The 27,950-nt window shown below is 36.1% G+C and overlaps 1 protein-coding gene across 1 annotated transcript in view; it reads right to left on the reverse strand.

Annotated features, from left to right (window-relative positions):
• Window positions 1–8,206: 8,206 nt before the first annotated feature.
• Window positions 8,207–27,950, reverse strand: part of AMDHD1 (amidohydrolase domain containing 1) — a 58,681-nt gene continuing 38,937 nt past the window's right edge. The window contains exons 8-9 of the mRNA XM_033951524.1: window positions 20,366–20,526; window positions 8,207–8,943 (exon numbers count right to left, since the gene is read on the reverse strand). Of these exons, the coding sequence (XP_033807415.1) occupies window positions 8,838–8,943; window positions 20,366–20,526 (267 nt within the window). The 3' untranslated portion in view covers window positions 8,207–8,837. The remainder of the gene's footprint in view (window positions 8,944–20,365; window positions 20,527–27,950) is intronic.

A 27,950-nucleotide genomic window follows, 5' to 3' on the forward strand; every position in this document is an offset into this window, starting at 1 on the left:
CGGGGAAACACGGTAGAAAAAAAAAAAAAAATGAACAGTTAAGTCCCAGTTTTTGCCGCTGAGACTCTGCCCTCTCTCACTGTAAAATTAGACTCTACTTAGTCTGTCTTTAAATTTAAAAAATGTGTGTTGTTTTAAAAAACAATTATGTTTTTAGATGTATCTAAATAAAAATAATAACCAAAAATTTATCTTTTTTTATGTCATCTTAGCATATTTTATGCTGCAGAACGAATTATTTTTTTTTACATGTATTCTTATGGGAAAACGCGTTTCACATAACGAACGTTTCGCATAACAAACTTGCTCCTGGAACCAATTAAGTTCGTTGTGTGAGGCACCACTGTACTAGCAATAAGATTGGCAAAAGCTCTTCCTTTCATTATTGATGTACATCAAACAGGATTTATTGCTAAAAGACACTCATCACATAACACCAGATTAGCATTTCACTCTTTAAATTTAGCAAAAAATATGAATGATCCAACTTTTATGCTATCTTTGGATGCAGAAAAAGCATTTGATAGAGTAGAATGGAAATTTATGTATCAATCTCTAGAATGGTTTGGAATAGGACCCGGTTTTATTAAAATGATTCAGACATTGTATAGCTCTCCTGGTGCAAGATTATATATAAATAACAATTTATCAGATAAATTTAATTTGCAAAGGGGAGTTAGACAAGGATGTCCTTTGTCTCCCTTACTTTTTGATATTGTTCTAGAACCCTTGTTAATTGCAATTAATCAAACTAAGGAGATAAGGGGAATCCCATTTTCTTACTGGGAATATAAACTTTCTGCATATGCAGATGATATCTTATTATATTTGAGAGAACCGGGGATTACTATTCCAAATTTACTTAATCTTCTAGAGGAATTTGGAAAATTCTCTGGATATAAAATTAATTGGAGTAAATCAGAAATTCTTCCAATTAATGTTCACTGCACCAAAGGATTATTTGATTCATATTCATTTATTTGGAAAGAGGAAGGATTAAAATATTTAGGAATTATGATCAAAAATACAATTGATGATACAGTCAAAGAAAATGAAAAACTTTTATTGAAAAAAATTACAGAAATGTGTGAACAATGGAATCCTTTACATCTTTCATGGTGGGGAAGAATTCAAACAATTAAAATGATGATATTGCCTGTAGTTTGTTATCAAATGAGTATGATACCAATATTTTTTCAGGGGTCCTTTTATAAAAAATTAAACAATATTATTACAAAATTTGTTTGGTTTGGGAAAAGACCCAGAATTGCTTTAGTATCTTTACAAAGACCAATTATGGAGGGAGGGGTAAATTTTCCAAATTTTTATAGGTACCATCAAGCCTATATTCTAAGACAGGGTATGTATTGGATCCTCCCAGATCTCATGGAGAATGTACCAGATTGGCTATATTTAGAATGGCGGCTCCTGTTCCCATTACATTTAGATCATTTAATTAGTATAACAATGCCCAGAAGATACAAAGAAAACAGAATATTATTAGACACTTGGAAAACATTAAGATATATAAATAACCTATCACCAGATCCAATTTGTAAATCACTAAATCAATCTATTTGGGTAAACTCCAGGATCAAAATTGGCGGATTTAAGATCGTCTGGAAACAATGGATAAGTGCAGGTATACGAACATTAAATGATGTCATTTCAGAAGGTTCACTGCTTAGTTTTTCACAATTGCAAAATAAATTTGGCTTAAATAAATCACAATATTTTAAATGGATGCAATTGAAGCAGGCCATTCAGGTAGGGTTCCCTGAATGGAAAAATCTTAATACTCAATATAGTCTGCAGGTTTTATGTTTCCAGGCGGATTTCTTGGGTCACCAAGCCGCAAAATGGTACAAATTGATATATGGATTTTTAAATAAAAAAAAGAAAACTGGTCTTAGGGATATTTGGAGTATTGAGATTGGACAGACAATTTCTGCGTCTCAATGGCCACGATTTTGGTCCTGGAGATTAAGATCTACAAAGTCAGCATCTATGAGTCAAACATGGATGTTTTTATTACATAGAGTGTTATGGACCCCTACGCGCTTGCAAAAGATAGATAATACTAGATCCAATAGATGCTGGCATTGTAAAATAGAAATAGGGACGTTAGATCATCTAATTTTTTTTTGTCCCTGTGTAAATGCCTTTTGGAATATGATTTGGCCCCAAATTAACAAATTACTAGAAAATCATGTAGGACTCTCATATGACACTGTATTATTTGGAACTGCAATGAGAACTCAGAGTCCGATCTCAGTAAACAATAATAAACTACTATTAATATTGACAGGAGTCGCCATGCAACAAATAACTCAGAATTGGAAAGACTATACCAAATTAAATTATACGTTCTGGTGGAACTCTGTCTGTCATATATACAAAATGGAAAAAGTAATAGCATTACAACACGGGAACATTCATAATTTCAATAAAATTTGGCAACCATTGACTAATTATTCTAATGATTAGATTTCTTAGCACAATTATAATACTTATATAGAAAAGGGGAGGGACATGTATAATTTTTAGAATCATTAATTGGAAAAAGGGGAGGGATGTATAACTTTTGATTATATATAATATATACTATTTATAAATTAAGTTGTATTAATGATAGATACAATGATATATAGTAATTAATTATATCACTTGAATTTCAAACATTGTAAAAATTGAAAAATTCAATAAATAAAATTTAAAAAAAAAAAGCAATTATTCCAACCTTTACTTTGGATAGAGCTATCCTTGGCTATAACAGGATCTCTCTTTGGGAATTTCAGCATTCCAGTGAATTCAATATATCTGCACTGTTTATTGCTTATCAGCTACAGTTGATATTTTTTTCTTTGGCATTATATTTCATTTGCATAAATTCTATCCTCTTCATCCCTAGTTAAGAGTCACTTTTGCAACTGCCCTGGAATGATACAATGATCAAGCTTTATTTATTTACCTGGAGTGTTAAGTATTATGTAGAAATAAATTGTGTGTAATAAGGACCTGTAATTTATGCAAGAACTTAAAACTTGTGTTATATAATAAGCTTACAGGTTGATATAGGAGTGTTTATTTTCATATATTTCCTCTTCTCACTACATCAGCAAAGAATGGGATTGTCTTTGCTATAGCTAATAAACATTTAGTTTTGATACTGTAGTTATTCCTTTTACTAACCAGTTTTATGCACTGAAGCCTTCTGTCGGACATAATATTGATGTAGAAGGGAAGAACTGGTGCCCTGGCAATTTCAATGTGGAGAGCAGCTTTTTACCTAGAGAGGGACCTATACATCACAAGCAATGCCACAGATGTAATGAGAAACAACACTCCTGTAAAGTCTCAAAAGGGGAGAGTTATTCTATAACAGGACACCTGATTTGAAAAAAAAAAAAAAGGAATATAACACTAGTGTAACAGGTGAAATAAGTGCTCATGCTTAAATTAAAAGCACATAAGCCAGCCATAGAGCTAATAACGGGTCATGAATATGATATATTGCCTTTCTTTGGTGCAATCAAAGTGGTTTATACACACACACACATTTGCCTGCCAATTTTCAAGGTGTTGTTTGGCCTGGCACCTAATTATCTAACAGATTCGTTTGCATTTGTTGAATCGAAACGCTCAAGACATGCTGCCTTTGTTTTTTGTTTTTCCATCTGTCAAAGGATGCAAATTTTAAAAATATCACCAATACCTCTTTTCATATCAAGCGGCATCATGGGATAAGGACGTGCAATCTTTAATAGTGACTTCTAGTACCTACCAACACTTTAGGAGAAATCTAAAAACTTATCTATTCTCTAGTTTCTTGGGTAATTGTAACTGAAACTTCCATTAAATTGTAACTCGAATTTCTTTTGTAAACCACATAGAACTTTATGGTGGTGTGGTATAGAAATAAGTTTTGTTATGTTAACTTAAACCGCCTGATAATCAGCTGGCGGCAGGCAGGCAGTGCTTTGAATGCCCATCAGCAGCATTATACCCAACTATCTAATGCTGGGCTATTTCCAGGTTTTTCAACGCCGGCTGGCACATGGCCAGTTAAGGCAATATTCAGACTGAGCTGGCCATGGCTTAGCAGGCAAAGATAAGCCTCATTTTTATGTGGCCTTATTTGCCTGCTAAGCCTGGCCACTTAAATTCTGATTATCAGGACTTTGAAAATTCCCGGTTAGCTGCAAAGATACGAATTCACCAGTCAGTAGCCATTTCCAGCTGGTTTATTCATGATGAATATTGACTGGATAGAATTAAGTTATATGAACTGTGGGCGGACCTGAATTCTTACTATGTGTATGCTCATCTGTCAAATATGTGCTATGCAAGATATGGACATATTTACAAAATAGAACATAAGCGTTGACATAATTGGACAGACTGAAGGTCATTGAGCCCAGTATCCTGTTTGCTACAGTAGTCAATACAGGTCACAAGAGCACATCAGAATTTTTGCATTTATGTACATGTATACATATATCTACCACAATGGAGGAACTGGGATAAAAAAAGAAACATGTAATTCTAACACACCACCAGTTATGCTGTTTTATCTTGCCAGAAATTTCACTCTGCCATATACCACAAAAGCCAGATAAGGGAAAAGGCCTCAGAAGCCACGGGGGGTATTAACACTAAGGCTATGGGTGAGAGCTGAACCTTGATCTAAGCTCTCTCCACGCTTCGATCAGCAGCCAGAAAAACCCTTATGCTGCAGCGATTGTGCTATACATGAATAAATAAATAACTTTAAATAGACTGATGCAAAAAGGACTGAACTTACTTTTATATTGTTGTAGTGTAGTGTAATTGTAAGTGCCGTCCATAACTGTTGTCACAGTCCCGTGCACTGAAGAGCTTAGAGCTGAACTCTAAAGCTGAAGCCTGGTGAAAGCCAACGATGGCCAACGTTTCACGATAAGAATATCGTTTCATCAGGGCTCTAACTATGTGTCTATATGTGTATGTGCTTTTTATAGCTCTGACCAGGAGAGATGACTGGGAAACACAGTTTGAAAGGTTCAATTCGTTTAATCACTATGTCACACGTATCAATGTGCCCTCTAAGCTGCGCCCCTCTTTTGAAGACTCTGTGCAACACTTTCCCTCCTCCCTCCATCCTGGTTGCTAAACTAGCAGCAGCAAAACAAACTGCCTCGCTCTCCTGTAAGCCGCACTCACAGCCTCACTAAGATCAGCTGCTGGCTATGACCCGGAACCAGAAGACAGAGGAGCATGACTGGCAGCTGTGCAGACTAAAACTGCAATTGCAGGCCTGCGGGAGAGTGAAATGGGCTGTTTTGCCACTGTTGCTGCTCATTTAGAGAAGCTACAGCAGTGGCTGGGGTGGTCATGGGCGGTAGGAGAGGAAATGCTGCTCTTGGTACACGGCTCATGAAGCAGCAGCAGTAACCGGAATGGAGATTTGATGAAAGGGGGAACATAAGAATTGCCCAGCAGTCCGCTCCCACGGCAGCCCTTAAGTCAAAGACCAGTGCCCTGTGTCTAGCCTTACCTGTGTATGTTCCGGTTTAGCAGGAGTGAGGCAGTTTGTGGGGTGTAGTATCAGTTGTGGGGTAGGGTAATGTTTTTGGTGTGGGCCAATTTGCAGGTGGTAGTTTTGCAGGATGGTAGGACAGTCCCCCCATAAGTGTATCCCCCCAACCCCAGCTATCTCTCTCACAACACAGAATAGAGACACATAATCCACACACAGGGAATGTTAATATTTCCCTATGGCTTTATTTCATTTGCTTTGTCAATTCAATGAAAACTACTTCAGGAACATGGACATTCAACTCCAATTACATCCAAGGCTACTAAAATGATGCGTGGTCTTTGTCATAAGGTGTACGGGGACAGACTTAAAGATCTCAATCTGTATACTTTGGAGGAAAGGCGGGAGAGGGGAGATATGATAGAGACCTTTAAATACCTACGTGATGAAAATGCACATGAGTCGAGTCTTTCATTTGAAAGGAAACTCTGCAATGAGAGGGCATAGGATGAAGTTAAGAGGTGATAGGCTCAGGAGTAATCTAATGAAATACATTTTTACAGAAAGGGTGGTAGATGTGTGGAACAGTCGCCCAGAAGAGGTGGTGGAGATAGACTGTGTCTGAATTCAAGAAGGCGTGGGATAGGCACATGGGATCTCTTAGAGGAAGAGATATTGGTAGTGCGGATGGGCAGACTGGATGGGTCATTTGGCCTTTATCTGCCATCATGTTTCTGAAAAGTAACAAATAGGAATACAGAGGTGTGAAAAAGTATTAATCTCACCACTCCCCATTCTGATTGCCCCTGTTATTGCAATATGACACACTGCAGTACAACCATAAAATAATTTACCTAGCAATGTTTTTGGTAGCTTGCCAAAAAGGCCACCAGGCTTCAGCTCTACTAGCCTTTAATTTGCAGATTACCAAACATAGTTAGAACAGGCAGCTGTGGAATTAGGGAAGTTAGGGCTCAAATCCCACTTACCGTAATTTTTCGGACCATAAAACGCACCAGGAAGAAAAACCAAGAAGAAAAAACTCTTAACCCAATTTTTTTTTCTTGGTTTTTCCTCCTCTACAGGTGGGTGCGTCTTATGGTCCGAAAAATGCAGTACTTTGTTTGAGATCTTGGACAAGTCACTTTAACCCTCAATTGCCTCAGATACAAAACTTAAAAATTATAAGCCTTCCAGGGACATGAAAAATATCTACTGTAATTGAAAGTAACTTGCCTTGATCCATTACTAAGAAAGATATGATCTAAATCCAATACCAGGTATAGTATGAACTTAAATACAAAACACCACAAATGTCACTCAGGACCTCCAGCACAGTTCCAACATACCATAATAGCAGTAACTTCCACAAGTCAAAGAAGCACCTATCTAGGATGAAACAGTAGAAAAAACACTGCAGTGACCAATAAACCTATTGGAAAACTAAATAAACTAGATGAAACAGATCAATTATACAATCAATGCTAACAGAAAACCATGTCTCTTTCAAACATGCAAAACACAGATATTCCCCAAGTTTAGAATAAGTAACCACAATATAAATATAGAAATCAAGCAGTTTACCATTAGAAATAACATCATTCAAAGTTCATATTCCTGCAGTTATCCAATGCTTCCAGACGACCTTGAATCTGCCAATTTGAATCTTGGAGTTTAGCCATATGGTTTGATTTGTTAATAGGAATAGCTGTTAAGTTACTGACAAATCGTAAGGTTTTCCAAGTATCCATTAAAATTCTATTTTCTTTATATAATCTGGGCATCTTGATACTGAGAACATGAGAAAGATGTAAAGGAAACATGAGTCGCCATTCCAAATATAACTAATCAGGAGTGTACTCAATGAGCTCCGTGGGGGGACCCAATACATACCTTGACGTAAAAGGTTGTCTGGAAGCATTGGATAATTGCAGGAATACGAACTTTGAATAATGTTATTTCTAATGGTAAACTGCTTGATTTTACACAATTGCAACATAAATTTGGGCTTCATAAATCACAATGTTTTCATTGGTTGCAATTGAAGCAAGCCATTCAGGCAGGGTTCCCTGAATGGAAAAACTCTTACTACCCAATACAGTATGGAATTTTTATGTTTTCAGGTGGACTTTTTCGGTCACCAGGCCGTGCAGTGGTATAAAACTATTAGTGATCTGGTAAAAAAAAAGCCTAAAAATGGTCTTAGGGATATTTGGAGCATTGAGATTAAGCATCAGATTTCAGCATCTCAATGGCCACAAATTTGGTCTTGGAGAATAAGATGTACAATGTCAGCATCTATGAGGCAAACTTGGTTTTTTCTTTTACATAGAGCTTTTTGGACCCCAGTTAGATTACAAAAATTAAATATTCCTTGTCTAATAGATGCTGGCAATGTAATCTTGATGTAGGGACTTTGGATCATCTTTTGTATTACTGTCCCCATATCTTAGCCTTTTGGAATTCAATCTGGGATCAAATAAATTGTTTATTGGAAAATTATGTAGCGTTATCTTATGATACTGTGATATTTGGAATGTCTATGAGAAAAAAAGAGTCAGATATCATCGTGTAACAATAAACTTTTATTGATCATGACAGGAGTTGCCATCCAACATATTACTAATAACTGGAAAGACCACAGTAGACTTAATTTTAATTTCTGGTGGAATTCATTGTGTCACCTTTATAGAATGGAAAGATCACTGGCGGTACAGAATGGAAATTATAAAAATTTTATAAAAATATGGGAGCCATTAACATCTATTTGTCATGATTAAATGCCATTTTTCTATTAATTATACACCACTTAGTGTTGGGAGGGTTTCTATTGGAGGGTTTAAGATCTTACAATTAATAATGGGCTTAGAGGGAGGGTTGCTTTTATGTTTATAAAGCTGTTCAAGTGGTCTATTTAATATTTTTAATATGAATTTTGTACACTTGATGAAAGCTTAAAAATGAATAAAGAATTAAAAAAAAAAAAATAGAAATAAAAATTAAACTGAACCCCCAAGAAGATAGACTCTTCATGCAAATCAACACCAGATTGGATTGCTTGAAAGATCATTGTCTCCTGTTACAGAATAAGGCCATGATAATCCAGTACCTGTGTGCAACAAATGCTTTCTATTTGCATACCATTATTACTTAGAATTTGAAATACTGGTTGTACTCATTTACTCCAGCTTTAACATGAATCAATCTACAGGTAAATGATGTATGATTATATCAGCTGGAGTCTATCTAGTTCATGTTGATTTCTTGATTAGCTTCTTTGTAGCACCGACATACCAGATGTAGCATGTTTCAGGAAGATTTAGTAAGACAGAACTCTGTCATTCTGATAGACAATTTTTCCTTTAACAACAACATACTTGATTAATTCCTGGTGACCACCAAACTGGTAAATCAAGTGTTCCCACCTATAAAAATATCATTAAAATATATGTTTAGTTATAGGCAAAAAAAAATGTTTTCAATCTCAGCATAAATGGGCCTATAAAAGTCTCTCATCAGCATTTCAAAATTTGCCACATCATTTACCCTGTGTTTTATGTAATTAACACATTAGTTAGTAAATTGGCCCCACTGGGGCTTGTGTTGTATATGCCCTTAATTTGAATTAATATGCATTAACTGGCAAAATTAATAAATTCACACCACTGACATTAGTAATTGAAGTCTTAAATATGGCTAATGGCTTACACCTAGTGAACTATTTAACAGAAATCCAACAGAGCAGAAGTTGACAGCTACACGTAAAATTACTAAGAGACTGATTCAAGAAGAAACCATTCTGAAAAGTTGATTAATGAAGAGCTACAAAACTTATCTTCCACACATTAACTAAAAATATTGTTCTGAGTACAATACCTCCGATAGGTGTAGTGTGTAAGCTTGCATACATTTTCTTGTTGTTCATGGCCCACACTTTGCCAGCAGATATTTGCATTCTAACTGCTTGTATAATGAAAGCTCTCAAGATACCAGCTTACACAGATCTTTCTAACCACTACAATTAGTTTCAGTTCTTCACTAGATACAGAACTGCCCTTTATACACTTGAAACCATTACTGAATTTGGTCTTGGAGGATGAGGTGTACAGTGTCTGCATCTACGAGAAAAGCTTGGTTTTTTCTGTTACATAGAGCATTCTGACCCCTGTTCGTTTACAAAAATTAGATAGCTCTAAGTCTAATAGATGTTGGCACTGTCATCTCGAAGCAGGGACTTTAGATCATTTATTATTCTACTGTCCACCATTTTGGCTTTTTGGAGATCGATTTGGGGCCAAATAAATTGTTTATTAGAAAATCCTGTGGCTTTATCCTATGATACTATTTTATTTGGAATGTCAATGAGGAAAAAAAGTCAAATTTCTGCAAAAAATAATAAGCTTTTATTTATTATGACAGGAGTCGCCATACAACAGATAACATTTAATTGGAAAAATTGGAGTAGATTAAATTCAGTTTCTGGTGGAATTCTTTGTGTCATATATATATAAAATGGAAAAAACATTAGCCACATAGAAAGGAAATTTTAGTAAATTTCAGGATGTCTGGGGACCATTAACAGACTATTGTAATGAGTAAATGGAGAATGTACCAGATTGGCTATATTTAGAATGGCGGCTCCTGTTCCCATTACATTTAGATCATTTAATTAGTATAACAATGCCTAGAAGATACAAAGATAACAGAATATTATTAGACACTTGGAAAACATTAAGATATATAAGTAACCTATCAACAGATCCAATTTGTAAATCACTAAATCAATCTATTTGGGTAAACTCCAGGATCAAAATTGGCGGATTTAAAATTGTCTGGAAACAATGGATAAGTGCAGGTATACGAACATTAAATGATGTCATTTCAGAAGGTTCACTGCTTAGTTTTTCACAATTGCAAAATAAATTTGGATTAAATAAATCACAATATTTTAAATGGATGCAATTGAAGCAGGCCATTCAGGTAGGGTTCCCTGAATGGAAAAATCTTAATACTCAATATAGTATGCAGATTTTATGTTTCCAGGCGGATTTCTTGGGTCACCAAGCCGCAAAATGGTACAAATTGATATATGGATTTTTAAATAAAAAAAAGAAAACTGGTCTTAGGGATATTTGGAGTATTGAGATTGGACAGACAATTTCTGCATCTCAATGGCCACGATTTTGGTCCTGGAGATTAAGATCTACAAAGTCAGCATCTATGAGTCAAACATGGATGTTTTTATTACATAGAGTGTTATGGACCCCTACGCGCTTGCAAAAGATAGATAATACTAGATCCAATAGATGCTGGCATTGTAAAATAGAAATAGGGACGTTAGATCACCTAATTTTTTTTTGTCCCTGTGTAAATGCCTTTTGGAATATGATTTGGCCCCAAATTAACAAATTACTAGAAAATCATGTAGGACTCTCATATGACACTGTATTATTTGGAACTGCAATGAGAACTCAGAGTCCGATCTCAGTAAACAATAATAAACTACTATTAATATTGACAGGAGTCGCCATGCAACAAATCACTCAGAATTGGAAAGACTATACCAAATTAAATTATACGTTCTGGTGGAACTCTGTCTGTCATATCTACAAAATGGAAAAAGTAATAGCATTACAACACGGGAACATTCATAATTTCAATAAAATTTGGCAACCATTGACTAATTATTCTAATGATTAGATTTCTTAGCACAGTTATAATACTTATATAGAAAAAGGGTGGGATATGTATAATTTTTAGAATCATTAATTGAAAAAAGGGGAGGGATGTATAACTTTTGATTATATATAATATATACTGTTTATAAATTAAGTTGTATTAATGATAGATACAATGATATATAGTAATTAATTATATCACTTGAATTTCAACTATTGTAAAAATTTAAAAATTTAATAAAAAAAAAAATTTAAAAAAACAAAACAAAACATTTTTCCCTGAATAATACAATTGTAGGAGGGGGTGGGGGAGGGGAGAGTTCTAATTTTTTAATAAATGTTTAGAATAATAGAAAATAATATATAATATGATATACGCAATTACATAAGGAATGGAAGGGAGGGGAGGGAGGGATTAAATATCATTAATTTAAGTTGATAATGATAGAAAATCAAGTGATGTTTTTTAAGTTCAAATGTTATTTCCTGATGCACTTGTTGTAAGTTGTAAAAATGAATAAAGAATTTAAATATAAAAAAAAGAAACCATTACCGAATGAAAACTAGATCCGAGGGTCAGTGTTCCCTCTAAGCGGGCGGGTGTTGTGAGCAAACTTTTTTCACCGTGAGCCAAAAATATCGGGCGCCAGCAAGTTATGAGCCAACTCGCCCGATTCTCCTCTCGCCGCCCTGCCATCTGCCGTACGCCTCTTCCGATCGTGCGCTGTGACGAGAAACGTGTGCGCTGCGATGTAATATTTTGTGCGCCAGCGCACGCCAGCGCAGCTTAGCGGGAACACTGGTTCAAATGGTTTTATTTATTTCCCCAAATTTATTTTTGTTATACGCATTGAAAATATTTGATATTGCGTTTAAATCAAAATCTCAATAAACTTGAAACGAGTGCCCGTGAGATTGTGGGAGGGTTAAATACTCAAAACTTAGAAGTTTTTGCTACGCCAGCTTTCTGGTATCTTTACATACAGTGGCGTACCTAGCATATGTAACATCCGGGGCCCATCATTTTTTGGCACCCCCCCCCCATCTGTAAGAAAAACATGATTTTTAGTAACAAACCACACGTCACACATGAGTACCTAGGAAAAGGCAGCATCTTACATATTGCAGTGAGCAGTACATCAATACACCCATTGTAAAACTAAACAAGCCAGACCAGCACAGATCAATCCTACACCGTCAATCCTAACAGAAAACCATGTCTTTCGAACACACAGAACACAGAAAACACCTTCGCCTAGTAAGGAATATGTAATCACAAACTAACCCCTCCCTCTTTTACAAAACTGTAGTGTGGATTTTAGCTACGGAGGTAACAGCTCTGATGCTCATAAAATTCTGAGCATCAGAGCTGCTACCACCAAGGCTGGTGCTAAAAACGCTTCACAGTTTTGTAAAAGGGGGGATAAAATAAAAATACATAGACAAAGGTTAAATTGAACCAGCAAGAAGCTGGACTCTGCATACAATGCTTCACAGAAACAGTGACACATGTCTCCTAAAGCAATAAATAAATAGAAATTTTTTTCTACCTTTGTCTTCTGTGGTTTCTCCTTTCCTCATCTTCTTGTAACTCTCTTCCTTCCATTCACTGTCTGCCGTCTCTCTTCCCCTATATGGCATCTTCTCTCCTTCTATGCCCCTTCCAGAAACTGTATGCCTCCCCCTTCCATCTCTCCTTTCACCCCATTGGTCTGGCATCTCTCTCCTCGCCTTCCCTCTCCCACACCTCTCCTCATAGTCTGGTATCTCCCCTTCCCTGATTCTCTGGCATCTCTCTCCTTTCCTTTTCTTCCATCTTTCGTTCCCCCTCCATGCTCTCACATCTCCCCCTTCCTTTTCCCTTAGACTGGCATACCTTCCTCCTATGCTCCAAGCCCTGGCATCTCCTTTAATTCCCTCCCTCATCTTCCTTCTCCCTCCAGCTGGGTACCGCAACACTCTTCCCTGCAGCTCTGCACTTCCCCACAATTGCCATGCTTCGGTTCCTCTTCTTCCTTCCTTCCTCCCCCCCCCCCCCGCGGGACCCTGCGGCACCATCAACTCTTACTCCCTCTAATGTCGGCCCTGCAGCTCCAGACTTCCTCGCACCTTCTCCCCTCCCCCTTTGGATCGCTATTATTTTAAATGTTATAGCCGCGGAGCTGTATCCATCAGTGGAGATGTCTAACCTCGGCCTGCCCCGGAACTCTTACTGCAGCAGCCGCCCGTCTAGGCAGGAACAGGAAGTCACTGTTGCAGTAAGAGTTCCGGGGCAGGCCGAGGTTAGACATCTCCACTGATGGATACAGCTCCGCGGCTATAACATTTAAAATAATAGCGATCCAAAGGGGGAGGGGAGAAGGTGCGAGGAAGTCTGGAGCTGCAGGGCCGACATTAGAGGGAGTAAGAGTTGATGGTGCCGCAGGGTCCCGCGGGGGGGGGGGGGGGAGGAAGGAAGGAAGAAGAGGAACCGAAGCATGGCAATTGTGGGGAAGTGCAATCCCCCCAATGCGTCCCCTTACCTCACCTCCCCTTACCTTTGCGACGCGTGTGTGCGCTGTGAAGAGAAACTTTGCGCTGCGATGTAATATTTTGTGCGCGCGCGCAGGCCAGCACACCTTAGCGGGAACACTGCCGAGGGTTATATTTTTAGACTGAGTAACTTTCAATGATATTATCAGACCTTCTCAGAGTGAAATTCCTGATTTTTTAAACTTATCTTACCTAGGATTCAATTTGCTAAAGTGTGCTTCTACATTAGGGGATTCTAAGATGCATTAACATGTTATTTACTGTGGGTCCATTTTATTCAATGGGACTTAAATTTACTAATAATGCACATTAACAGTGATAACACCTTGCTCCATAATGCCTCTCAATTTACTTGTCATCACCTGAGAGAAGCAAGCCCAAGGTAAAGCATGTCATGGAGACAAAACACCATTACAGTGATTCATACGCAAACATGCACATTTATTTATTCAGTTTTCTATACCGTTCTCCCCAGGGAGCTCAGAACGGTTTACATGAATTTATTCAGGTACTCAAGTATTTTTCCCTGTCTGTCCTGGTGGGCTCACAATCTATCTAATGTACCTGGGGCAATGGATGAACTACCACTGGCTCTAACTCCAAGAAGGCACACTGAGGGAAATGCTTCATTTCAAGCACAGACTCTGGTGTTATAAAGGAACTGGGCTTAAGTAAAGACTGAGCAGCCACGCCCGACTAAACACGCTATGGCTAAGCAAAAGGCAACCAATATGTCATACTCTGCACACGACTTCAGGCACAAAGTAGTCAGCCACAGAAACGTACTGCCAGCATGCTAGAGACCTTAGAGTGAGAAGATCTAGCAATATACATGGCAAGCAGAAAGTTGATTAACATGAGAATCACCCAGATTAACAACCACCCAAGAAAGGTACTGAGGTTGGAAAGCCAACATCAAAGACGACATAGCTATCATGAAGCTTATACCATGGCAAGAAAGGAACCTGAAGATAAGATGATTGGAACCTGAATCATCAGACAAGATAAAGAAAGTGAAAGATGCATTTCAGCATGATGATGCCTGAGGCCTGCAAGAAATATGGGAAAGGCTCAAGCAGCAATATGGCAACCCAGAAGCCATCCAGCAAGCATTGATGAGAACAGATAAATTTTCCAAAAATCACAAGCAAAGTTAATGACAAACTACTGGATTTAGGAGGCCTTTTCCAAGAACTAGAAGCACTCAAATCTGATCCGAATCTTCCAGGCATAAGCTATCTAGATATTTTCAGTGGCATAAAAAAAGGTTTACAGCAAAGCTGCCATATGACAAAGAAAAATGGTCATCCATAGGCATGCAATATAAAGAAGACAATCAAGGGAAGTTCCTTCCATTTACAATTGTCAAGGAGTTCAAACTGGCAAATAGACTCAATAGGTTGGAGTCAAGATGGCAGAGGTCTAGTGTTTGCTCTCTGACTTCTTTCCTTACCTGCCATGATGGTGAAACAAAAGGGGAAGCCCTGTGCCTATCTCTCCAAGACCATGAGCACTCCTGTGATAGGTCTGATAGACCTTTTTGTTCAGCAAGCAACAGATCCTTCAGTGTCCGGTGCTGAAAGCCTGCTTGTGAGATGCCAGGAAGCAGGAACTACTGTTTTTTCTCCTGGGCCTGACATCTAATTAAGCCCAGATCCTCGAAACCCTCTTATGCAGCCTTCAACAACCAGCAGTGTTTCTGCTTCACCCAGCATTTTTTCTTCCGAAGAAGTATCAAATTTGCTGGGGGGAGGCGATATCAGCAGAGCAGGAGTAGCTGACAGCTCCCTGCAAGGGTCAAGAACCGAAGCTGTGCTGCAGTCAGATATCTTTGACACCAGAGACTGTATGTATGTGTGTGGGGGGGAGGGGGGGTATTTGGAGCAGAGATTCCTGAAGCTTCTCAAGACTGATGAAATTTCCTTTTTAAAAAAAGGGATGGTTAACAAGACTAAGAATGTTAGAATGCCTCTGTATCTCTCCATGGTGCGACCTCACCTGGAATATTGTGTTCAATTCTGGCCTCCTTATCTCAAGAAAGATATAGCAGCAGTGGAAAAGGTTCAAAGAAGAGCGACCAAGATGATAAAGGGTATGGAACTCATCTCGTATGAGGAACAACTAAAAAGGTTAGGGCTCTTCAGCTTGGAAAAGAGATGGCTGAGGGGAGATATGATTGATGTCTACAAAATCCTGAGTGGAGTAGAATGGGTACAAGTGGATTGAAATTACAAAGAATAGGGGACACTCCATGAAGTTACAGGGAAATACTATTAAAACCAATAGAAGGAAATATTTTCACTCAGAAAATAGTTAAACTCTGGAACGCACTGCCAGAGGTTGTGGTAAGAGTGGATAGCATAGCTTGTTTTAAGAAAGGTTTGGACAATTTCCTGGAGGAATAGTCTATAGTCTTGTTATTGAGAAAGACATGGGGGAAGTCACTGCTTGCCCTAGATTTGTAGCATGGAAAGTTGCTACTATTTGGGTTTTGGCCTGGATTGGCTACCGTGAGAACGGGCTGCTGGGTTTGATGGACCATTGGACTGAACTAGTAAGGCTGTCCTTATGGTTCAATGGTAACTGTTCCAATTCCTTCTTCTTTAGACAATCACTCCTCTGTAATAACCTTAGATGCAAATTGGAAAGCACTCATCTTCTTTCTCCTCCATAGTGTTTCCTATGTCCTGTTAATCTCTTTCTCCTCAACAACGCATTTCCGGTCCTATTAACTCTCCTCTTCTCCCCTCTTAAATTCAATCAATTTGTACCTCACTTAATCTATTGTAAACCGCATAGAACTTAACGGTATTGCGGTATATAAACTGTTATTATTATTATTATTATTACCAGAGATGGCAAAAGTATTAATTCCATAAACTAATGCTCTTAATCTGAGAGTTCAAGTCTTGGAAGGAAAATTTGAAAAGTCTGCTACATTTTGCTTTTGTCTCCTAAAGTGAAGGATATGAATAAGAAACTTACCACTGATTAGTCTGTGAATGAAACTTTAATTAAAGATAACTTGAATCTTATAGATAAGGTATAAAATATGGAGAATATTTCCAGAGCTACAAATTTGAGATTTTTGAATTTTCCTAAACAAGTGATGGTTTCACCATGAGAAATGTTCAGAAAATATGAAATGGAAATATCAGTGGTTGCTCCTAAACTTGTTCTACCTATTGTAAAGGATTATTATCTTCCTGCTTTTAAGAAACAAGAGGAACAGCCACAAGTGGAAGTTTTAGTTGAAATGGATACTCTGGATCTTTCTAATATATTAAGAGCACTTCATAACATTCATGTAGAACATGCTGGATAATAACCATGTAGAACTAGCTCCACTGCTGAAAGATAATGAAGAATGCTGGTACTTACCTATCTTTAGCGTGTACCATTCATAAAAGCTAGGTCAGCTCAGGATTGTGTTTGACTCCAGTGCTCAATTAAAGGAGTCTCACTCAACCATGTGCTGCTTTCTGGGCCTGGAATGATCAACAGCTTACTAGTAGCCCCGATTCGCTTCAGGAAAAAACCTACTGCCATAACAACAGACATCCAGCAAATGTTCTACTGCTTTTTAGTGCATCCAGACTATAGAAACTACTTGAGATTCATGACCTCAATCAGGAGACTGTGGAATACAGAATGAAAGTTCATATCTTTGGCAATAGTCCATCAACTGCAGTAGCAACATATGGGCTTAGAAGAAGAGAAAGTATGGCACAGATGGCAGATGCTTCATTGATAAAGACTTATGTAGATGACGGCTTGAAGTTCTTGCCTACAGCCAGGGAGGCAACTGCTAAAAGAGCACAAGTAATGTTGGCAGAGGCCAATTTCAGACTTCAGAAAATTGCTTCTAATAGTCCAGAAGTAATGGAAGCATTTCCTGCAGAGGATCAGGGCCAAGGATTTAAAAGATCTAGATCTCAGAGTATACATCCCATCACTTCAAAGCAGCCTTAGTCTACATTAGGACCTAAAGAGAGACATTTTCATGTTTCAAGTGTCTACCTAAGAAAAAACATACACGCGCAGCAGTCTTATCGACAGTTAAAAGTCTGTGCAATCCACTGGGGGTTGTGGCTTCAGTAACCTTTCCTGTTTGAGTAGCAATAGTGGTATCTATAGATACCAGGTGGGGAGTAATCTGCCTCCATTTTCATGAAAGCAGAATGCTTGTTTTAAGATATGTAAACAGAGTGTATTTCTTTAAGGTAAGCACCCACAGTGCTCCGATATTCGCTCCCCTTCTCCTGCTTGTTTCTCTTGTGGGCAGAAAGTAGACTCCCTTGTTAGCTAGCACATGGCACTAGAAGGGTATTGTTCCCTATCTAATTACGCCTTTAAATTTGCTAGCCTAAATACAGCTTAGTCAACTAGGTTTGAAGCACATTGCTATTCTGCAAAGAGAATTTGTGATACACACTCCTGGCTGTAGAAGAAAACCCTTGTGAACAACTGAACTGTGAGTTTATTTCTTTATTTTACATTTATATTAAATAAGTTTGTTCAAGGAACTATTTATTTATTTCTAGTATTTATATACCACTTATAGCTTAAGTGGTTTACATTCAGGTACTCAAGCATTTTTTCTATCTGTCCTGATGGGCTCACACTCTGTCTAATGTATCTGGGGCAATGGGAAATTAAGTGACTTTCCCAGGATCACAAGGAGTAGCATGGGATTTGATCCCACAGCCTCAGGGTGCTGAAACTGTAGCTCTAACTGCTGCGCCACACATAACATTAATGGCTACGGGTTTAATGAGTTTATCTGTCTGGGAATTTCAGGGACAAGCCAGACACAATGGAGCACCAATCTTCTACATGCATACCCTCCAATTCCACTTATCAACAAGACTTTACAAAAAGCATCTCATTGTCATTGCTCCTTATTGGCCCAGACAGGCATGGTTCCCAGTACTTTCAATAGGGCTCAACAACCCCCATACTTTCTGCCAAAATCCCCGATAAGGCTGATTGTCATCTTCTTCATCCCAACCTCAAGTCTCTCAATTTAGTAGCATGGCTTCTTTGGCTTCAATATCTTCTACAAAAATATTTATACCAAAGTACTCCACATCCTTATGGCATCCACAGCTGAGTCCACAAAGCGTTCTTACACTTCTAATTGGAAAAGATTTAATGTTTGGTGTGGGACTCATCATGTCTCTCCTATAACACCCACCATATCTCAAGTACTTCAATATCTAACACATCTTTCATCACTTGATCTTGCCTATAATTCAATTTGTACCCATTTGGCAGCTATCTCTATTTTTGATGATAGTATTGACAATAATTAAGAGATATTTTAGAGAACTATTGCAAATCAAACCACCATTACCAGCATGGTACCTTAACCTTGTCTTACTTGCTCTAACTAGTCTACCATTTGAACCAATGGAAGAGGCAGAGTTAAAATATTTAATATGGAAAACTTATTTTTCTCATCACTATTACTTCTGTTAGAAGAACTGGAGAAATTCAAGCACTGGTCTACTATAAACCATATAGCCAAATCATGCATGATAAAGTTCTCTTGCATACATATCCAAAATTCTTGCCAAAGGTGGGGCTCCGTTTCCATCTAAATCAGACTATCACCGTACCTACCTTTTTCCCTCCTCCACATTCAACAAATAGCAGAAATTGCATACCTTGGACTGTACTAGAGCTCTCTCAATCTATTTGAGTCATATGAACATCCAAGCATGTCCATCACAGTTGTTTCTCTCTTACTGCTCTCTAGCATATCTAAAGCCAGTGACTAAAGGAACTCTTTCCATCTGGATTGTGAAAATTATAAAATTCTGTTTTTCAAATTCAAAGCCTGCTTTGCCTACCACTATCCTACATATTACAGCCCATGTGTTAAGATCAATGGCCATGACACAGGCACATCTACAGCATGCATTGCCTCAGGAAATACGTACTGTGGTGACATGGACGTTTACTTATACCTTCACTAGACATTATTGTATCAATGTGGCGTCTCAAAATGATTCAGCCTTTGGCCAAGCAGTTATGTAGATGTTCTTGTGAGGCACCAACTTACCTCCTCCACCTACAAATAAGGTAACAGGTCTGTTCCAGTGGTGTCACCCTGTCTAAGAACAACTACCGTTATAGGTAAGCAACTTTTATAGCCCCTTCCTTTTGATGTCACATCCGGATCACAGGACCAAGAAGTGACATCAGAGGAAGGTAACTCAGGCTGGCACGAGCAGCAGGCAGGACATGCTGCTCACTGCAAGTGAAGATTTGAGGAAGAAGGGGGGAATGTGGGCATGGTAGGAGAAGAGTGTGGGGGAGAACTCAGCGCTTGGAACACGGTAAATCACAGATAATGGAAGCCTAATGCATGTTACAATAGTGTTTGCTATTATCTGCGGTTTCACGGAACCGCAATAGGCCTTGGAACCTACTGCCCGTGGATACGGAGGCCTTACTGTATAGCCAAAATATATGCAACCGCTAACATTAATAAATGCACAGACACCTCCTGGATTTGAAAAACAAATTGTTATCAGGGCTGTTCCTAGTGAAAAAATTGCAAAGGCATCTCAAAATCTGAACAAACCAGTTCTTAAAAATGTTTGGAATAAAATGCACATTTAATACATACCTTGATGAATTGATAATGATGACATTGCCTTGTTTGCCAACCTCGAGAGAGCCATGACTCTGGGATTTTCCAAGAGAATAAGCTGCATTGATAGTGGCTGCTGCCAATGCCTCATTCATTGACATTTTCATGTTAGTGCAAGCCAAATGCATTACCATTGGCTAGGAGAGAAATTAAACAGTCACAAAATTGCTAATCACATAAATCAGTGACTGATAGGTACAAGTAAATTTGGCTTAAAGCTGTGCTTATAATAAAATCACCATAAAGGAGAAATAGCACAGTTACTTACCTTAACAGGTGTTATCCAAGGATAGCAGGCAGATATTCTCATATGTGGATTACATCATCCACAGAACTTGGTACGGACAGTGCACAAAGTGTATTGTCACTTTAAATCTTTTCAAAATCTCGAGACTGCCAGTACCATGAATATGCCAATGTCTTCCCACCTGACGTCAGCTCACGAAACCATCAGTTCAGCACAAGAGCTAAGCAGCTACTAGGGGAGGTGGAAAGGTTGTGAGAATATCTGCCTGCTGTCCTTGGATAAAGTAAGTAATTGTGCTTTATCCCAGGACAAGCCATTTTTTTTTTGGGGGGGGGGGGGGGGAAAGACAGACATCTTGCAGTTTTGAAAATGTTCATTTTGCCAATCCGACTTTTGATCCAAAAGTAAAGAAAATTATCAGGTAAATCCTAATTTTTTCTTTACTTCTAGTAGACAACATTAAACTATGACTTTCTCTGGAATAAAAAGTTATTCAAATACAATATTTAAAAAAACCAAACACTTAACTATTTAGGTTTGTGGTAACATACATTTTCTTTTTTTAGGTTTATAATCTTTATTCATTTTCTTTTGTTACAACAAGTGTTTTAAATATACATATTAGAATCTTAAACATATACACTTGATAAACACACTTATTATTATCAAGTTTAACATTTTTTAGAAAATTAATTTTATACAAAATTTATAATATTATGCAGTAGATCTAAATTTATATAATTTCTTTTAAATGTGTTAATCCCCCCTCCCTCCCTCCCATTCAATCAATAATATTTAAAAACATCTTTATTGTAAATTCATTCAACATTAATATAGTGTGTAAAAACCAAAAATAAAGTCCCACCCCATTCCCTTCTAATCAAATTTCTATCTTGGGAAAAGTTAATCATTCATTACAAAAATCTGTTAATGGTCTCCATATCTTTTGAAATTTATTAATATATCCTTTTTGTGTTGCTATGGTAAGCTCCATTTTATATATGTGACAAACAGAATTCCACCAGAAAGTGTAATTTAACCTGTCATGTCTTTTCCAATTAAATGTGATTTGTTGTATTGCTATTCCAGTTAAAATAAATAAAAGTTTGTTATTACTTGATGATATTTGACTTTTTGTTCTCATTGTTGTTCCAAATAATATAGTATCATATGTCAAGGCTATTGGGTTTTCTAACATCCTATTAATTTGAGGCCAAATTGATTTCCAGAATGTTAAGATGAATGGACAGAAGAATAAAAGATGATCTAATGTCCCAATTTCAACATGACAGTGCCAGCATCTATTAGATTTAGAGCTATCAATTCTATGTAAACGTGTAGGGGTCCATAAAGCTCTATGTAAAAGAAAAAACCAAGTTTGTCTCATAGATGCTGATACCGTACATTTTAATCTCCAAGACCAAAGTCGTGGCCATTGAGATGCATTAATTTGATGCTTTATCTCAATGCTCCAAATGTCTCTAAGACCATTTTTTGGTTTTTTATTTATATATCCGGATATTAATTTATACCACTGTGCAGCTTCATGTCCTATTGCGTTTATCTGGAAACACAAGAATTCCAAGCTGTGATAATTAGTAAGATTTTTCCATTCAGGGAACCCTACTTGAATGGATTGCTTCAATTGCAACCATCTAAAATATTGTGTTTTATTAAGATCAAATTTATGTTGCAATTGTGAAAATTCCAGCATTTTACCATTTTTTATTATGTCGTCTAAAATACGAATACCTGCTGTCATCCAGTTTTTCCAGATTATTTTGAAACCGCCTATTTTGATCTTGGGGTTTAACCAAATTGTTTGAGTTGTTGATTTACTAATTGGAATAGGAGTTAGATTACTTATGTATCTTAAAGTTTTCCATGTATCCATGAATATTTTATGTTCTTTGTATAGCCTTGGCATCGTGATACTAACTACATGACTAAGACGTAATGGAAACATAAGTCTCCATTCTAGCCAAAACCAATCTGGTATATTTATAGTGGGTTCTGGGAGGATCCAATACATACCATGACGTAAGATATAGGCTTGATGATACCTATAAAAGTTGGGAAAATTTACCCCTCCCTCCGCAATTGATCTTTGTAATGACACTAAAGCAATTCTGGGATTTTTCCCAAGCCAAATAAATTTTGTCAATATTTTATTTAATTTTTTATAAAAAGAATTTTGGAAGAAAACTGGTATCATTCCCATTTGGTAACAGACTACGGGTAATATCATCATTTTAACAGTTTGTATTCTTCCCCACCAAGATAAGTGTAAAGGGTTCCATTGCTCACACATCTCTGTTACTTTTTGTAATAAATTTTTTTCATTAATTTTCATTGTGTCATCTAAATTTTTTGTAATCCAAATTCCAAGATATTTAATTGCATTCTCTTTCCAAACAAAAGAGAATGATTTAAATAAACCTTTTGTACAATGTATATTTAATGGAAGTACTTCTGATTTGTTCCAGTTTATCTTATATCCTGAAAATTTTCCAAATTTTTCAATCAGTTCAAGTAAATGTGGAATGGTAGATTTTGGGTTCCTCAAATATAATAATAAATCATCAGCATAAGCTGATATTTTATATTCTTTATCCGAATGAGGTATACCTTGTATCTCCTTTACTTGTTGGATTGCTAATATTAAGGGTTCTAAAACAATATCAAACAATAAAGGAGACAAAGGACATCCTTGTCTAACTCCTCTTTGTAGATTAAATTTTTCTGAAAACGTATTATTAATGTATAATCTAGCAGAAGGGGAGTTATATAGTGTTTGTATCATTTGTGTGAATCCAGGACCTATTCCAAACCAATCCAATGTCTGATACATAAATGTCCATTCTATTCTATCAAAAGCCTTTTCTGCATCTAAAGAAACAGCAAAAGTTGGCTCATTCATTTTCTTTGTTAGGTATAACATATGGAAAGCTAATCTAGTATTATGAGATGAATGTCTTTGAGCAACAAATCCTGTTTGAGACATACTTATAATATGGGGAAGAGCTTTAGCCAATCTTAACGCAAGTATTTTTGCTAATAATTTTCCATCTACATTTATTAAAGAAATTGGTCTGTAGTTTGATACCAAAGTGGGATCTTTATTTGGCTTTGGTAAAACTATTGTTAATGATTCTGCCATAGTGCCTTTAGTACAACCTTGATTTAGTTGATATTGAAAAAGATTTAATAAATAGGGTAATAAAAAATTTTGAAATGTTTTATAAAATTCTACTGTATAACCATCACCACCTGGAGCGGATCCAACTCTAAGGGATTTCAAAGCTGTTCCTAATTCTTTTAGTGATATTTGTTCTTCTAAACTTCGCTTTATATGTTCAGGAATTTTTGGACCCTTTAATAGTTTCAAGAATTCTAAACCTTCTTTTTCTTTATTTAAATAAGTCTCGGAAGAATAAAGAGATTTATAAAATTTTAGGAATTGTTTTAAGATTGGTTCTATTTTTGTTAGTGTATCACCTTTTTCATCTTTTATAGCAATTATTTTTGTTTTCTTTTTTTTCACTTTTAGGTAATTTGCTAGTATTCTTCCCGACTTATTTGAGTTTCCATAATACAGTGCCTGCTGAGAAAATAAATCTTTTCTTATCATTTTTGATGATATTTCATTGTATTTACCTTTAAGTTTTAACAGTTCTTGTTGTGTAGAATAATCCCATTTTTCTATAAGTTTTAATTCTAAATTTTTTATTTCTTTTTCTAAGTTAGTATATTGTTTTTTATTTTGTTTATTAAGATATGCCGAATAAGAAATAATTTGTCCTCTTATTGATGCTTTAAATGCATCCCATAATATTTCTTTAGAGATCTCATCTTTATCATTTATTTGAAAAAATTCTTTCATTTTTGTTAGAAAATTTTCACAGAATATTGGATCAGCAAGCAATGCATTATCAAACTTCCATATTGGTCTATTTGTGTTTTGATCTGTGATCTTAATTTCAATCCATACCCCACCATGATCAGATAAAATGATTGGATCAATGGCAGCTTTTGTTACTTGATGTGCTAGATGTTTTGATATAAATATATAATCTATTCTTGAAAAAGAATTGTGAACATGAGAACAGAATGAAAATTCCCGTCCATCAAAATGAAGTATACGCCAAATATCTATTAAATCACAAGTTTGTATTAAATTATCTAGGCCCATTGATTTCATATATCTACTTGGGTTTTTATCCAATATAGGATCCATAACAGCATTGAAATCCCCCGCTACTATTAGATTTGAAGTAGCCAGTGGTAAAATCAATTGTTGAAGAGTTTTAAAAAATTCATTTTGGTTCGAATTAGGGGCGTATATATTTAATAACGTCATGGTAGTATTTCCCATATTCATTTCCACAATTATCCATCTTCCATTAATATCTGCTGTCTTTAATTTGAATGTAGCAGTACATTTTTTATTTACCAGAATAGCAACACCTGCTTTTTTCTTTGTAGCTGGTGAGAAAAAACAATGTTTGACCCAACCTCCTTGTAGTTTACTAGATTCAATATTTGAGAGGTGGGTCTCTTGTATAAAGCATAAATCCGCATCTTGCCTTTTTAAAAATAATAGTGTTTTTTTCTTTTTTATCATATGATTTAGACCATTAACGTTTAAGGATATTATTTTAAGATCCATTTATGTATTTTTGATATAATTTTCTTAAAATTATATGAATTATTTTCCTTAAATTTTGTTTTTCCCAGTACTTAAAATATTTTAGAATATATCCTTTTTCTTCTTTATCCCATTCTCCATTATTTTCCCCCCTTTCCTTCCCTCCCTTCCCTCCCTTCCCTCCCCTTTTTAATATGACCACTTGGATACGCATATTGAGGTTAGGTGTATATAACTCCTATAAGCTATTACAATATATAACTATATTTACTACCATTATTATTTATTTTATCTTTTTAAATTTATTTCCCCTTTTAGAAATGTTTTAATTTATTTCATTCTATTATAAATTCCCAATGTATAATTTATTTTTTGAGTTTATTATTTTGTTTTGGTTTGTATTGTATAATAAAGTAAATGTTTACTAACAGTGAATTCTAAGTAGTAACAAGAAATGTTTTCATTTTTAAATATTATGTATGAATTATATTCTTTCCCTATTCTTTAAGGAGATTATTACATATGACAACATGTGACAAACTTTTTTTTTTTTCCAGTTTCTTTGTTTAGAATGTTCTTGCAGTTCAAAACATAGTTCCATATTCTTCCCATTCTTTTCAGTTGGTGTTGAAAGTTCTGTTTCTGTATCGAATTCTACATTTGTATTCCATATCTAATCTTTATGTTTTATTAGTTTAAATATAAATATAAATATAAATACAAATGCAGTATTCGATATTAAGTTCTTGTTTAAGAGGTCATTGGCTGTTCATATTGATCGAGGAAATCCTGAAGTTTTGTAGGATCTGAAAAGTTTTGAGTTTTGTTGGCTATGGTGATTTTCATTACTGCTGGATAAAGAAGGCCATATCTTGCCCCTAGAGCTCGTAGTTGGGGTCTCATGTCTAGGAATTGTTTTCTTCTTGATGCAGTTTCTTTTGCAAAGTCAGGGACAATGTGGATTCTTGCGTCCTGACATTTGAGGTTTTTGTTTTCTTTTGCGAGTTGGCAGATTTCTACTGCTTGTTGGTGTCTCAAAAGTTTAAATATTAAAGTTCTTGGTCTTGATTGAAGGTTTTTATTCTGTGTTGGTATTCTGTGTGCTCTTTCTATTTCTAATGCAGCTTTGAATTTTAAAGGTAGTATTTTAGGTAGAAATTGTTCCAGGAATGTTATAGGGTCATTTTTTTCTACCCCTTCCGGAATCCCGATGATCCTTAAATTATTTCTTCTTTCTCGATTTCGGCTGTCTTCCAAGTCTTTTTTAATTTCTTCAACTTCTTTCCATATTATTTTAGATTTTCTCATGTCTGTATTCAGTTGTTCTGTATTGTTTTCTAGGTCATTTATTCTATTTTCAACTATATCCACTCTTTTGGTGAGAATTGCAGCATCTTCAATTGCTTTTTTTAGTTTTTTATTGCTGTCTAATACTATTTCTTTAATTTGTCTCAATTCTTCTAAGACGTCGGGTCTTTCATCCGATGGTAACGGAACTTTTGAGGGTGTGTTATTTGGCTCTGGTTTTGATCTTTTATTGCTGCTACCAATACCGGATCCACTTGCTTCTGAATCACATTTGTTTTGTTTTTTAGATGTCATCTTCTGTTATTCTTCTCTTCTCTTTATCTCAGCCTATTTTCCCTGTCTCTTTGTATCAGTTTCAATATTTTGTCGCTTGTCTCTTTTCTTTTGAGTCTTCAATTTATGTTTTTTCTATTTTGCTATTTCAATTTATAAAAAATTGATGAGTAATTTTCTTTCAGGATTTGTTTCTATCTTTTAAAATATTTTTTTTTTTCTTTCAGCCTTTTTTCCTTTTTTCTTCCTTTCTCTTTTTTTTAATTATCTGTCTCAATCTTATATTTAGAACAGGCTCAAAACTTTTATTTCAGTATTCTTAGAGCAACTGTCAGTTATTTGTCTTAAGTTCTATTACTGTGAGTAAAAAAAAAAAAAAAAAAAATGTCGGTAGTCCTTCTCTATGTTTCTCTTCCTTCAAGCCTTATCTTTGCCTCTATGAAGGCAATAACATTCAAATTAACAGTCTTTCTTTTCCTTAGAATTTTAGATTTTAGATACTGCTGGTCAATCTTTTTACAGATTTATTTTATTAAATCTGTTAGTCACTTTTTATTTTTGACACTTTGCATCAGCGCTGAAAACTCGGTATTCCTTTTTTCTGGCTCTCCTCTTATAAGCCCAATTGCAGCCCTTACTGAGGAGAGCAGTATTCCGTCTAGTATATCCTTTTCTTTACTTTAGTATTCTTGAAGCATATGTCTCCATCAGTTTTCAGTTTTCAGCGCCTCTCAACTACCTTGATATTACCTTTCTTCAGGTCAAAAAAAAAACCGTTTATCCTTTATTCTGTCCTTTTTCTTCAGCCCAAGCGCCGAAGAGAAAGAAAAATCTAACAATCCTCTATATCGGGATCTTTTCAATTTCAGTAGAGGAGATTGACATTATATTACATCTATGTTTACATTAGTCATTCGCAATTCCTTTTGGCAGCAAGGAAACAGTTCAAAAAAAAAAAAAAAAAAAAACCGTTGCCAAGTAGGTTTCACAGCATACTTTGTTTCATCACCGGCAGAGAGAGCCACTTTAAAACAGCCTATCTCTATAGTATGACAGGCACAAACCTCCTCATATATTATTTATAA

Source organism: Geotrypetes seraphini, chromosome 7 (genome assembly GCF_902459505.1).
Source record: "Geotrypetes seraphini chromosome 7, aGeoSer1.1, whole genome shotgun sequence".
Taxonomy (NCBI): domain Eukaryota; kingdom Metazoa; phylum Chordata; class Amphibia; order Gymnophiona; family Dermophiidae; genus Geotrypetes; species Geotrypetes seraphini.